Source organism: Narcine bancroftii, chromosome 10, assembly GCF_036971445.1.
Source record: "Narcine bancroftii isolate sNarBan1 chromosome 10, sNarBan1.hap1, whole genome shotgun sequence".
Lineage (NCBI taxonomy): Eukaryota > Metazoa > Chordata > Chondrichthyes > Torpediniformes > Narcinidae > Narcine > Narcine bancroftii.
The window spans coordinates 85,055,419-85,070,828 of NC_091478.1; the positions used below are offsets into that span (position 1 = coordinate 85,055,419).

The following is a 15,410-nucleotide window of genomic DNA, read 5'->3' on the forward strand; positions in this document are numbered from 1 at the left end:
AATGGGAAGCTCCAGTGTACCAAGCAAGGGAGGGAAGGGGATAGGAGGGAACGCCACTGACCTCCTGCCCGGAGGTCGTTCTTGATGACGCCGGGACAATGGATTCTTCGGACCGCTTGCGGTTGGGAGACAGCAGCGCACAGTTTGAGACGGAGAGTTGGACAGAAAAGTCAATAGGTGAAGGTGAAGAAGAAATGGAAAGAGAGAGAGGAGGGAGTTAGCTGAAACAAGGACAATTGTCATTCTAAATTCATGTCGGGTGAATTTTTTTTTAACCTCTGAGGTTAGTTCGGCTCCGAAAAATTTTGGATAAATGAGGATTTCTGATTTGTTTTGGATATACTCATTTATCCAAAATTTAAAAAATTTTTCAGATAAGTGAGGATTTTAGAGAATTCGATTTTGGATAATTGGAGTTGTACTGTGCTGTATAATTGTTGGCCCATAGACCACCTGGATGATTAAACAAAGTCATCAAACAAAGACACAATTCTTTTGCAAAATTATATAAGACCCACAAGCAATAATCAAAGGGAGCGCTCTTTAGATAGGTTCTTGAGGGTCAGAGTGCACACTTTGAGACAAAGGATCTAGTTCTGTGCTGTGTGATTATATGAACAAGTGATGCTTCCCAGGACGTATCTCCTCGTATTGTACTTACAAAACTAAAATTAAAAAATAATTGGAGTACAATTTTAATTCCATATAAAGTAATTAAATAATGGTAAAGATATTCAAGTCAAGTTTATCGTCATCTTATTATACAAGTATAACCCGACGAAACAGCACCCTCTGGTCCTCAGTGCAAAACTCGCAGACGTACAACCAGATATAAAACACATGCAAACAAATAATACACATGCGGGAAAAGTATTCATCTATGCAAATAAATAAATAAATATTGTTTCATGAATATGAGACTCTCGGATGGTTAGTGTGAGCTATTCCTATGGTTTTGCATCAAGTAAATCTTCTAAAATGCAAGCTTCTGAAGGTTAAACTACTACATAAAGTAACTTGATTTTGATCAGTATCAGTCATGTACTTTATCTGGATTATTGGCTCAGCTTGTTTGTTGGGGGTTTAACATCGTTCTTCCCCATCGGAAAGTGGACAAATCCACCCTGACCTCTGAGGCATGTCTTCCTGTGCTAAATTTCACAATTCCCACATTCTTTTATCCATGTTGTCACTCTCTAACTATTCCTGTTCACTCATTGCAATAGATTAAAGTGCTGGGGAAACACAGCAGGTCATGCAGCATCTAGGAAGTGAAGGGTAACCAATGTTTTGGGCCTCAGCCCTTTCTTTCACCTCTGATGAAGGGCCCAGGCCCAAAACTTTGGTTACCCTTTACTTCTTAATGATGGTGCTGAGTTTCTCCAGCACATTGGTGAACTGGACACAACCCCAGCATCTGCAGTCTTTCTTTTTCAACTCCATTCACTTATTGACCTTATTTACAGCTTAATTGCATGGTCACCATAGTTTTACCCCATCAGAGCCATTCCCATTCTCCCAAAAATTTAACATGCTTCTTTTGACTTATTCCTGGTTTTGAAGTTGATTCTTTTCCCACTGATACAATCTAACCTACTAAATATTTCCAGGATTTTCTTATTTTTAAGACCACACATTTCTTTATTTTAGATACCCTTGAATTTTGAATTTAGTAATCAGAATGTTTGCCATTTCAGAAAATATAAACTTGTCATAAAGCCTCTTTCCATATTAATGCACTCACAGTAAGCTATCAGAAAATATAAACTAGTCATAAAGCCTCTTTCCATATTAATGCACTCACAGTAGGCTATCATCATGAACAAGGGCAAGTTTGCATGTGGGTCTGCTCTTTCATGAAGTGAGAATCCAAACCGGTATGCAATACTCCAAAAGAGTTTTGCGAAAGCCTTGTACAACTCCTTTACAGCAAATGTAATTTTATATCAGGCAGTCCATGCCATGCTATCCTCTAGAATGTGTATGGAGATTGGTCAATTACATATCCAAGCTTCTCTTGTCTCTCACCATTTCCTTCCTGTGAATGCATGAGCCTAAATATCTTAACATTCAAGGTGTAACTCATAAGGTTCTGGTCTAATCTCTTCTAACCCAGTTTTGAACTTCTGCTTTCTGGATGCAGACCATATATCGTGAAGAAAATTTACTGAAGGTGACATTTATGCCCATGAAATTGCACCTCGCCAGGCTAAAAACGGCTTCACATCAAAACACTGATGAATACTGCCCTCCTAACCTTGTTACCAGTTAACAGCCTGGATGTCTGTGGTTGGAACAGTAATTTAGATATGGTAACTGATTTAAAAATTTTAAATTTAAATGTTTTAATTTAAACATAAAGCACGGTAACTTGCCCTTTCAGCCCTCGAATCAGTGCTGCCCAATTAAACCCAACTGACTACAACCCCTGGTACATTTTGAAGAGTGGGAGGAAACCAAAGCACCAGGAGGAAACCCACATAGACACGGGGAGAAAGTACAAACTCCTTGCAGGCAGCACTGGACTCAAACCCCAGTGGCGGGCGCCGTAACAGTGTTGCACTAACCACTACCTTAACCATGCCGCCCTTCTTCTTTCTTTGGCTTGGCTTCGCGGACGAAGATTTATGGAGGGGTATGTCCACGTCTACTGCAGACTCGTTGGTGACTGACAAGTCCCATGCGGGACAGGCAGGCACAGTTGCAGCGGTTGCAAAGGAAAATTGGTTGGTTGGGGTTGGGTGTTGGGTTTTTCCTCCTTTGTCTTTTGTCAGTGAGGTGGGCTCTGCAGTCTTATTCAAAGGAGGTTGCTGCCCGCCGAACTGTGAGGCGCCAAGATGCACGGTTTGAGGCCCACTGGCGGTGGTCAATGTGGCAGGCACCAAGAGATTTCTTTAAGCAGTCCTTGTACCTCTTCTTTGGTGCACCTCTGTCTCGGTGGCCAGTGGAGAGCTCGCCATATAACACGATCTTGGGAAGGCGATGGTCCTCCATTCTGGAGACGTGACCCACCCAGCGCAGTTAGGTCTTCAGCAGTGTGGATTCGATGCTTGCGGACTCTGCCAGCTCGAGTACTTCGATGTTGGCGCTGAAGTCACTCCAATTAATGTTGAGGATGGAGCGGAGACAGCGCTGATGCTGGTAGAGGACCCATGATTCGGACCCATGATTCGGAGCCAAACAGGAGCGTGGGCATGACAACGGCTCTGTACACGCTGATCTTTAGGTGTTTCTTCAGGTGGTTGTTTTTCCAGATTCTTTTGAGTAGTCTTCCAAAGGCGCTATTTGCCTTGGCGAGTCTGTTGTCTATCTCGTTGTCGATCTTTGCATCAGATGAAATGGTGCAGCCGAGGTAGGTAAACTGGTTGACCGTTTTGAGTTTTGTGTGCCTGATGGAGATGTGGGGGGGCTGGTAGTTATGGTGGGGAGCTGGCTGATGGAGGACCTCAGTTTTCTTCAGGCTGACTTCCAGGCCAAACCATGCCGCCCTAATTTTGTTATGTTTAAAGGCAGAAATTGGTACCTTTAAAGTGATGACTGAAATGCTTCAGTACATCGTGAATGTAGCATTGCTCACAAAGGTTACAATTGAACTTGAATGCCTAAGAGTACTGTTGTCAGGGGTCAACCGGCTTTTCATGTTTATAAACTACATCACTTTTTATATCTGTCTTATTGTAATCATAATATGTTTTAGCAGCAGAAATATTGCACATCATTATTGGAGGTAACAAAAAGTGTGTGTTTGCCTTTCTGAGAAGCACTAAGATCTTGACAGTTATTGGTGGTATAATTTAATAAAATTAATAAACCAAGCAAACATTTTATTGACAAGAATTATAATGAAAAAAATACTTAACAGAAGGTCATAATTCTCATTCTCTGTCACATTTGTGATATTTTTAAAGTAATGCTAAAAAGAAAATAATATTCAATGTACAGTACCACATAATTTTCATTAATACTAAAATATGAAAAATAGCAGTTTCTATACACCCTGAATTGAGTACTCAAGTTGGCTCACTTTATAATTACACTGGATCTTGACTGCACCACAGAATGGTGCGAGAATTCAATTTGCTTTCATTTAAAAAAAATCTTTCTGACTGGTGCTATCATTGCAATGTATTATGTAATCCATTGGAGTGCTTTCATCCCTAACGTCGAAGTACTCGAGATGGCAGAGGTCGACAGCATCGAGTCCACGCTGTTGAAGATCCAGCTGCGCTGGATGGGTCACGTCTCCAGAATGGAGGACCATCGCCTTCCCAAGATCGTGTTATATGGCGAGCTCTCCACCGGCCACCGTGACAGAGGTGCACCAAAGAAAAGGTACAAGGACTGCCTAAAGAAATCTCTTGGTGCCTGCCACATTGACCACCGCCAGTGGGCTGATATCGCCTCAAACCGTGCATCTTGGCGCCTCACAGTTTGGCGGGCAGCAACCTCCTTTGAAGAAGACCGCAGAGCCCACCTCACTGACAAAAGGCAAAGGAGGAAAAACCCAACACCCAACCCCAACCAACCAATTTTCCCCTGCAACCGCTGCAATCGTGTCTGCCTGTCCCGCATCAGACTTGTCAGCCACAAACGAGCCTGCAGCTGACGTGGACTTTTACCCCCTCCATAAATCTTCGTCCGCGAAGCCAAGCCAAAGAATTATGTAATAGGAAAGGGTGCCCCTCTCATTATGGACATTAACAAAATAAATAACACTTCATGCCCAACCGTGAAGTATAAAGCTGATCTAGAGCTATTGGTGGGACAATCTAATACATTAAGACTAAAGTTCATGTACAAAAATCAATATATGAAAATATCATATTTGCGTCTACTCACAAGGGGGTAGTTCGTCTCATTTGTATTATTGTGCAGTTCTGTTATTGAAAACTAAAAAGAAATAGAGAATATTCACTGTAGCATATAGTTTTTGCCGATAATGTACAATTCTTAAATACGGTCAGCAGTAATTATCCTACACAATCTTAGGCCTTTTTGCTGGATGGGGAAAACGGGACCTGACATTAGCAGTTCAACAGGCAAGTCTGCAGATGCTGTAATTGTGGTGTAACACACATTTCTGGAGAACTTCAGCAGGTCACAGCATCCATAGGAAGGAAGGTTTTGAGCCTGAGTCCTTCAAGGTAATTACTTTTATAGGCTGTGTTCTTAGCCCCCTGCTCTACTCACTTTGCACCTACAATGGTGTGGCTGGGTATGACAATAACACCATCTACAAATTTGCCGACGATGACACAGTAGTGAAAGGCAATGAGTCAGCATACAGGGCTGAATGGTGCACCAACCTTGCACTCAAATTCTCACCAAAACTAACAAGCTTATTGTTGACTACAGGAAGAGAAAGCCAGAGGTGTACAATCCAGTGATCATTGGGAGATCAGAGGTGGAAAAGGTGAGCAAAGTTCTTGAGAGTCTGGACCCAACACATCAATGGCATGGTGAAGAAACCACATCAGCTCCTCTACTTCCTCAGGAGTATGAGAAGGTTTGGATGACACCAGAAACCCTGGCAAATTTCTACAGATGTATGATCAAAAGTGTGCTGACTGGCTGCATCATGAGCATAAAGCCCTCCAAAAGGTAATGGACACAGCCCAGGACATCACAAGCAAAATCTTCCCCACTATTGAGAACATCTGCAGGGAACAATGCCGTCGGAGAGCAGCAGCAGCGATCGTCAAGGATCCACACCACCCAGCACAGGCTCTGTTCTCTCTGCTGCCATTAGGAAAGAGGTACAGGTGCCGCAAGACTCGCCCCACCAGGTTCAGGAACAGCTGCAACCCCTCCACCATCAGATTCCTCAACAACAAACTCAGTCAGAGACTCATTTAAAGACTCTTACTTGTGCACTTTTTAAAATTTCTCTGTATTGTACAGTTTGTTTATATTTGTTATCTGTTTATAGTTCTTTATTTGTTTACATCTCTACGCTGTGTACAGTTTTTTTTCCACTACCAATATGTGGTAATTCTGCCGCACCTGCAGAAAAAAAGAATCTCAGGGTTGTATGTGATGTCATGTATGTACTCTGACAATATATCTGAAATCTGACAAAGTCACCCTGATGAGGGACTCAGGCCTGAAACATTGGTGATATTCCCTTGCTTCCTATAGATGCTGCCTGACCTGCTGCGGTTCTCCAGCACTTTGGTGTATGGCATTTGACATGAGTTTGCTATTTAATGCTTTGTTATGAATCCCCTCCCCCCACACTCTGTATCAAGATATCCAAAGATACTGATCTATTAAAGTTTTACCAGCGGCAGCAAATACAAGCTTGTGAGCAACTCTAAATGCACTGTCTGGGACACATTAACACTGGTGCCAAATTGATCAGCTATTGATCAAAAGTTTCAAATTTCAATCTTCTTGTGGCAGCTGTCAAGAAATAAAACTAATTTGCAATATATAAAGTAAAAGCTGTTATTAAAAGTGACCATGAATCAACTGTTTTGCTATAAAAACATTTATTTACCGAGATTCTTCTTCAAATAAACTATTATAATCCCAGTCTGAACTATGCTTGCCTCTGGGCCCATCACCGTGGTTGACTCTTGATTCTTCTTTACTAAGTAACAGCCCTTTTACTACTGACATCCCAGTTAATTGGCCATGCAGTTTCCCAGGATAGGAAGCCGTTTGCGTCGTTTCCATTGGGCCACCTTAAACCGACACTAACTGCTTTTCCGCTGAACACACTCATCTCTGGGGATCAGAGAGTCTACCTTTGAATGGAATGGAATGGGTGGAAGTTGTCTTTTTTCCACTGACTTAATCAACACACAGGCATCAGGTGATGCCAGAGATAGGAGTAGGGGTACAGGCCGTCAATCCCTGGCATGATTTGACGCTGGCATGTCAATTGTTTTCCTTTTCCACTGGACCCTTAACCGGAGAATTTCCATTTAACTCCAGGAACAAGGTGCCAGTAGAAAAGGGACTAATGTTAGCAGTAAAAACAAATATTCAACCACGGTGTCTGCAGACTTTCATGTTTTGCTACATGTTTGCCACAGAAAATTAACTATTGAGAATTTTTAATCTTGAATGTCATAAAGTAGCAAGTGTAGATAGAAGGATGTTCATATCTGCACGCTGCAATCTATCCAACATGCTGTAAAACTAAAATGACTGTAACTGTAGATACGGATTGCAGAATGTCGAAGTCTGCTGGAATGATGCATGCAACTACCCAACAGGGTGGTTGGCCCCAGTTTCATGGTCAAATTATTAACATGAGCAAGCAGCACTGAGCACGTGTGACCACCTGCGTTGCAACCAAAAGTGCATCCTCTTCGGAGCAGCCAATATCAGCAAATTTGTTTAATCTTTGACGCCATCCACCAAAACATACTTTTATGTGATCAAACCGACTTTTTAAAAATTTAGATATACAGCATGGTAACAGGCCCTTCCAGCCCAAGAGCCCACGTTGCCCAATTGCAACTCATTAACCCCCCCCACCCCCAAACATTCTGAAGAGTGGAGGAAACCCATGCAGACGGGGGGAGAACATACAAACACCTTACAGACAATGCCGGATTGGAACCTGGATGGCTGGCACTCTAACAGTGTTGCACCCCTCTTCCATCTTTTCCTAATTCTAGAACTGCCAGCTATTTGCAGCAATTGCGACGTTGTCAAGAGTGGTGCGGTTAGCGTAGCAGTTAAACACAGCACCAGAAACCAGGACAGGGGTTTCAAACCAGCACCTGTGGGTTCTTCCCATTTCCACGTGGCCTCTGGGGGATCTAGTTTCCTTCCATTGTTTGAAACGGACCTGGGCTTGTAAATCAACTGGGTGTAATTGGATGGCACGGGCTCGTGGACAGAAATGGACTGTTACTGTGCTGTATGTCCAAAGTTGAATTTAAAACCACTGCAGAAACTGGCAACCTCCATTCAACTGGAAAGCATAATTCTGGATGCTATCCCCAACGTCTGCAAAGGGCTTTCATGTGAAAGTTTATGTCCCATCTGTACATATGTTTAATGTTCATTACTCACCAAGTTCAAAACTGAAATGACCAACACAATAACAATGGCAATGAGAGTCAATGGTAGCCTTAATATCGGTTTCTTTGTTATACTTTCAGACATGCCAGTGAATGGATTTGAAGATGAGCTATTCATCCAGAGCTTTTGTATGGAACAGAAAAGAAAGGTAAATTGAAATGTTATCCTTCTTCTGAAATTGTAATGCAAAATTTCCAGTGAGCCAAATAGAAATTCAAAACTAATTTACAGTAAGGATGAAAAGTTTACATCACTAAAAGGATTACTTCAGTTACAATGTTTTGATTCAACTCACCTTTAGATGACCAGCAAAACATATGAAAAGAATTATCGATAGGATAACGGCGGTGATTCCAAATGATATCCCCAGTAAAATATTTCTATTGAGAAAATCATACTTGGTTGTAGTCAGGTTAAAAAAAAAAAATTAAAAATTAGAAGTAATTAACATTTTCAAATATAATACTTACTGCGGCATAACAAACAAGTGGATCACGAATATGCAAATGAATATCAACATGGCACAACCAGCATAATACCTCAAGGAAGGAAGACAAACTGAACGATACTGGAAGAAAGGAAAAATGTGGCCAGTGCAGGAAATAATGAACACAAGAATATTTCCCCATTTTTCTCTTCATTTTTTTAAAAACAGAAACATAAAGCTTCCAAAACAAGCATTTGCAAAGCAAAGAAAGGTTGGGAAAGCTCCAATCAGGAGAATTTTGAGTATGGCAATAGGTATGATTGTGAAGATGGATTTGAAGCCTTTTAATGATAAGATGCCACAAGTTTAAGAGAGCTCTTGAGTTGCATTTATGCAAAATAGTTTTAATTTAGGTTTAATTTGCGACACACAAGATTTACTTTAGCATCTGACTGCAAAATTATTATTTTGTTAATTAAGAATAGTTAACGCAATTTAGCTTATAAATTCATCTACCATGTTTCTAAGTTGTCCTTTGTTCTGCTGAATAGCCATGAACATTATATAGTTACACATTAAAATCAATGTTTCAATGAATTGTTTTATAAAATGTACTTCAGGCTTTCTAATAAAAATTAGTGGACACTCCATTTCCCAAAACTGTAAAGTTTTGAGAAACAGGATTTAGCAAAGTAGATGTGAGATTTTTTGAAGAGCTGTAAACAAAGAATATCAATCAGCACGAATAATGCTCTTGAAATGCAGCTATTTTATTGAAGCTGTTAATTCCTGTCATATTGCTATTTTTGATGCTTTGAGAACCAAAACAAAACCAGCTCGAAGGGGAAAGTGATTTTTATTGAAATTGCTTGGTCCTATGGCTCAGTGAACACTTACTGCTTTTTCTAAACCCTTTTCGCTGAAAGATGGCATCATACGGGCAAATATTCCACATTTAATTGATTCTCTGCAGAAAGAAAAATATGAACCAATTGAAATGGATAAGTTTCACACATAACAAAGCCAAATATCTCGAAAATGAAATCTTCCCTTTACAAAACAAAACATTTGTTTTCCCTATCAAAACAAGATAATCTGATCTCTCTTCTCCTGAAGAAGGTTGTTAATACACCAAAATTATTCCAAAGGTACCAAAATATTAGTATTTTAGCAACTTCACTCCTCTACAGGAAATCTAGAATATGGATTCTGAAATGTTTTCCTACCAAGGCAATTATCATTATCAAATCCAGCTATGCATTACCAATCCTGATATCTAATATCCTGAGAGGATTGTAGATTTGTAATGTCAAGCAGAAACTCAAAATGACGGGTTTAATTCTCCCCACTTTCATCCCCTCCACAGCACCTACTCTTTCCAAACACATGGAGTTTACACAAAGGCGGCCTTGAATTCCCACCAGCAATTCTACAGAAGTGGATGAGGAACATTTCAGCCTTTACTCCAGGGTTTGCAATGATCTTAACTTACTCTTCAGCTGAAGCAATGGATGAAAGGGACAGGGAAACTGATGAGGATTGAATGTTTTCCCATTTTAAATGGGCATTGAGCCATATGCCTCCATTCCATGGTGGCCTCAAGTCGTCTACATATTTAATACTACAGTCAAGAATCTTTGGGTGATGAACTGATTACCATTTCAGCATTGAGCTGGCCACATTGACTGAAGGTGTCTGAGGCCCAATATATCACTACTGACAATACACCTTTACAAGTTACAGAATGTGCAGGAATGAAGCCTAGCCCAGATTGTGAGATGAGGGGAAAGATCAATGGCTGGAAACCCCTTGGAATCTAGTGAGTGAGGTGGAAGGTGGGAGGAGGCACATTATGCACTGGACAATGAAGATTTTTCTTGCTGAACACTTTTGGGTGTATTTTATGGATTTTTGGACTGCTGATCACGAAATTCTACTTAAAACTTTCCTTTCACATACTGCTTTTAGATACAAATTTTTTTAAATTTCCTGTTATATGCATGAAGTGCCTCAAGTAATTGAAAATTCATTTTCCGCATCCGCTCTTGGACGTCTCGGTGCAGTCAGTGATGAACATGGTGAAAGTTTCGCCAGGATATTGTGACCATGGAAAAACAGTGTCAGGGCAATTGGAATCCATCAATGGTGGCCGACTATTGTTGGACATTGACACGAAAGGCATCAGATGTTGAGTGCAAATGAAAATCAACGGCAAAACATTTTTAGCTCAGTTGAACTCATGTCAGCATCATTATGTGATTAAACATGCTAAATTCAATAAAAGTTCATTTAATGTTTCTCCAATTTCCTACATGTTACAGCAAATCTGAAATTATCTTTGTACTCATCTTGTGGTCCATCATCATTCCTATTTTTTATTCAAGAAGCAAACCTTTTGAAAAAATTTGTTGTCCACTTTATCAGAGATCCAAACCTATGAACTCTAATCTGGAGATCTGAAGGGGTAGACGTGGTATTAATTCAAATTATGAAAGTGCGTGATAGGAGCAGGGTACTTATCTGTATAGAGTTTCCAGAGCTGGGTTGGGACCTGTTTCATAAAGTTCATTTTAAATAGCATGGCACTGAAAATAATTAACACTCCTCTAAAAAATGTGACCTAATTTCCCAGGCAACCCTCCAAAGGAGAATTGCAAGGAGAATAATACTAGGATTGCACAAGTGAATCTAAAATCATATAATCTGTAAAAGGCTGGTTTGCAACCTCCATTTAAAAAAGGTTAAAGATTCCATTATTGTCATGTAATAGTACATTTTGAATGTAACACATGAATTTTTTAAAAACTTTTCTCTACCGTAAGGGCCACTTTGTTCAGTGCCTCTCAGAAACCTACAACACCTGGTGTTCCTAAGCGATCTCCCCTCCAAGTCCTGAGCCTGTTAAGCTCCCCCGAGATCAGACTATCTCAAGCCAGTCAAATTTCCGAAGTACCCCAATACAGCTGGAAAATGCTCACAATCCTGAAACCTGATTTTCCGACTGAAATTATTTGCCAAAGAAAGCGACAACCACATCAATTCCGTGTATTTTAGGCTACACTCAGTGAAGAAGCCCCAATTATATTTTTTCCACGATAAACTAAATTGAAAACTGTCTTGCTTTCAATATCTCTCCTGCATTAGCAATGGAAATTAACACAGGAGAAAGTATGAGCTCACACATGGATAGCAGTGGGGGGGGGGGGGGGGGGGGGTGGGCAGGGGGGCACGTGCTCTGCTTGAAATAGGACCACTGTCACTCTGTATATTGATCAATTATTTAAATATAAACAAAAGATTTCAATGTCCAAAGATTACTAAATGGCATCATGAGAAAATATTGAAAATTAAAATGTAACATACTTGTGTGAATTTATCCCATTAATTGTTATTATCATTTTTTCATGAAGTTCCTCTTCAAATCTTCTTTTTTGTGATTTATTTCTAGAGAGAGAACATTGCAGTTACTATACAACGCATGATATCTAACAAATGTGCAAAGCTTTTCAGCATGTATGTGAAGTGAAAGGCCATTGGTCATTTCTGATATCACAAGTCAGCTACATGATGTAAAGGACACTGTTTGACCTGCTGAGTTTCTCCAGCATTGTGTTTGTTTTAGCCCATCAATCATTATTTGGCAAACACTTGGGAAGACTGGAAAAAATGAAAACTAAAAGTGAATGAGAGATATCTGCAAGGGCATGGCTGAAACATCAATATCTCAAAACGTACACATGCATCAACATAAAATGAAAAAATGTCAATCTTTTACAACCACAAAAATGAGTGAATTTCCGGACTGACAACTTGTTTCACGTCACTGCAACTTCGTTTTAACAACTACAGGAGCCCTGCTGCACATTGCCCTGAAGAGAGTGTACTACTGGAGAGTTGTCCCACATCATACAGAGATAAACAAAACAAATGGAGGATCGACTCACAAAGTGTTGTGAAATCAAGTGACTCACTCAAATCTACAGATCAGATGCAGAGCATACACGAAGAAAGCAGAATTCTATTTCTTAACTGAATGAAAATGATGGAATTCAGTAGATCTTGAAGTTTGCTCCAATAGAGGGTAACTGGGCTTTAAGAAATGGATCTACCCAACAGTCACTGTGAAATAATGCTTCATGCTTTTAGGTGACAACAAGAAATCTGACCAGCAGCAATACCAAGTCATTTGGAACATGACAATTCTATTTCCATCACCTTTCCCAGTCTGTGATGATACTACCAAGCTGCTTAAATTCCTTATAAATAGAATATTCTGTGGCCTTTCTACTTTCAGTGCTACTTCCAAGTACTATTCAACATGGTGAACTATTGATTCATTAAAGATGGAAAGTAAACTGTGTTTGGAAGGAAGGAAGTTCCTTTGGCCATGTTTGACCTAACACTACAAATATTTCTCCCACCGTAGAGCACTGTGTCGAGGCTACCCACGCCAGGAGACAAGGCATACCCAAACTTGCTATGAGGAAGTCTGTTGCACATGTCTGACTAGATCACCTCCCTGCCACTGTACCCTTTGCCCAGCTGTCTTCAGCACATTTTAGAAATTCACGCTTCAGCGAACACAAAAACCCAGAGATAAAATCCAAAACCTCACTCATACTTTTTTATCCTTTATTCACCAGAGAGAAATCTCTCATTGTACTTGAACTTGGCTATTTCAGAAGGCAGATTAGAGTAAACTTCATCAGTGGGTCTGAAGTCCAATACAAAACCAGTAAAAAAGGCTGATTTCTTTCCCCGAAGAAGGTCCATAAATTAGATGTGCTTTAAAACAATCTGGAGATCTTCCCAGTGGCCATCATTCCATTTTATTTAAGTGTTTGGCCTCTGTCTCGACGTCTTTGGATTGCCAGCAGTAACATCCTGTTCCCAACAGGAAGCTAAAGGGCAAAAAAAAAGGGGATCTTCGTTGAATACTTTCTCTAAAGAACAAAGCAAAGTAGGATTGTCTGAGGGTCTTTACATAACAACTGAATACATGGTGGCACTGATCTGGAGGTATGACACTGCAGATGTTGGCATCCGGTGCAAAAAATAGGCCAGAGAAGGCATTGATGCTGGGTCTCTAGCCATCCCATTCTTCTACCAATGCTGCCTGCCCCACCGAGTTCCTCTAGCAGCTTATTTTTTTGTGGCACTAACTTTCAGCTGTTGAACTCATGCCGCAGATGAAAACTTACCTATCTAATGTTCTGTGAATTCGAAGGGAACGCATTGGGATTTCCTAGACAGATGAGAGATAAAGTGGCTGAAAATGTGTTATCTCTTTCAAAGATAGTTCACAACTTTAGATTTTTTTTAAAAAGATTTTAGATACAGCACAGTAAGCCCATGCCCACCAATTAACCTACAAACCTTTTGGAGAGTGGGAGGAAATCGAGGCACCTGGAGAAAACCCAGACACAGGGAGAATGTCCTTGCAGTCAACCATTATGCTAACTGTACCCTCCAATTATCCATGCAATTATAAAATACATTGCATTGCTGGTTTTACCTTTCTGATCTTTCCACTTGGTGCTGCAATTTCACTACTAACACTTTCTCGTTGCTGAAGGTGAGCAAATGGTTTTGCTGCACCCCATGACTCCAGGTATCTGGTCATACGGACGGATGCTCTCATCTTCAGTCCATCATTAACAGGTCTTGGCTTTGGCAGGTGCCGACTCTTCTGGCTTTGCTGCTTCGTCTGTTGATGATGTAACATGGGGATGGAACATTTAATTAGGGCACAAGGACACATTGGAGGGAGGAGAGGGGTGTGACTGGTTTCCATTGAGCATACAGAATGATTCAATAAGCAATAACTACAATGGAAAAGAAAATGAGGCCTTCTGTTAAATTAGGTCGACAGTTGTGCTTTAAGCCGTGCAGAAAGCCCAATTTACTTGGAATATACTGCAAGTGAAACAGGTAAAGATGAAGAAGGATGCACCCAGGAGATGATTTTTCCATTGAGTCTGCATCTAGCTCATTTATTCTGACTGTACATCTGCAACAGTGTTTCTCCACTTCTCATAAATTCAGCACGCAATCACTTATTTATCCATATTAAAATAGAACAAAATAAATATGTATAAATACTCTGGAACAATTTACTCAGTTTCATTTATAAGAGTGGCAACGGATCATATAGCACCATCATTATAATAAGAGATCCCAGATTACATCTTGAGGGAAGCTGCTATTTCCCAGCCTGATGTTGATGTTGATGGTGAGACTGGTGAGTCTAATGTGTGATGCTGATGTTGATGGTCCCAAAACTTCCTTCCTGAAGATTGTAGGTCAAAGATATTCTGTGATGCATGGTAAGGATTTGCAATCATTTTTTTTGAGTCCTTTTTAAAAAACAGTCTCAGTGAATGTCACACTATAGGAAAGGGAGACCCAGTGATCTCAGCTTATTAATGATCCTCTGTATCGATTGCTGGTCTGATGCTTTGCAGCTACCATACCACGCAATGATGCAGCCAGACGGGACACTCTCAAACGTGCTCCTGTAAAATGTTGTCAAGATGGGGGGATGAATGCCTTGCCCTCTTCATCCTCCTTAGGGAGTGTAGGTGCTGCTATGCATTCCTGACTGATGGGGACGTTGTGGGTCCAGAATAGGTAGTTTATGCTTTCCACAACAGAGCCATTGATGCTCCTTGGAGAGTAGTCAAACTTCATCCTCCTGAAGTTCACAATCATCTCCTTTGTCTTGTGCATGTGAAGACTCAGGATATTGTTTTTGCGCCATTTTATGAGACTCCCAACCTCCTCTCTAAGCCAACTCACCATTGTTGCCCATGAGGCCAACTACTGTTGTATCAGTCACAAATGACCATTCAGTTCAAACTGAATCTGACAGTGCAGTCACGACTCAGCAGCATGAAGAATAATGGACTGAGCACACAGCCCTGAGGTGCGCCAGTGCTCAAAC

The 15,410-nt window shown here is 40.6% G+C and overlaps 1 protein-coding gene across 6 annotated transcripts in view; it reads right to left on the minus strand.

The window, feature by feature from the left end:
- Nucleotides 1–15,410, minus strand: part of adcy7 (adenylate cyclase 7) — a 138,783-nt gene that overhangs the window by 16,572 nt on the left and 106,801 nt on the right. For 4 of the 6 annotated variants that reach the window (XM_069901612.1, XM_069901613.1, XM_069901614.1 and 1 more), the window contains 9 exons: nt 13,983–14,174; nt 13,669–13,712; nt 11,831–11,911; nt 9,365–9,434; nt 8,511–8,608; nt 8,336–8,420; nt 8,032–8,163; nt 4,840–4,890; nt 62–115 (listed from right to left, as the gene is read on the minus strand). In XM_069901612.1, coding sequence (XP_069757713.1) covers nt 62–115; nt 4,840–4,890; nt 8,032–8,163; nt 8,336–8,420; nt 8,511–8,608; nt 9,365–9,434; nt 11,831–11,911; nt 13,669–13,712; nt 13,983–14,174 — 807 coding nt within the window. The remainder of the gene's footprint in view (nt 1–61; nt 116–4,839; nt 4,891–8,031; nt 8,164–8,335; nt 8,421–8,510; nt 8,609–9,364; nt 9,435–11,830; nt 11,912–13,668; nt 13,713–13,982; nt 14,175–15,410) is intronic. The other 2 variants (XM_069901617.1, XM_069901616.1) reach the window with 2 other exon arrangements.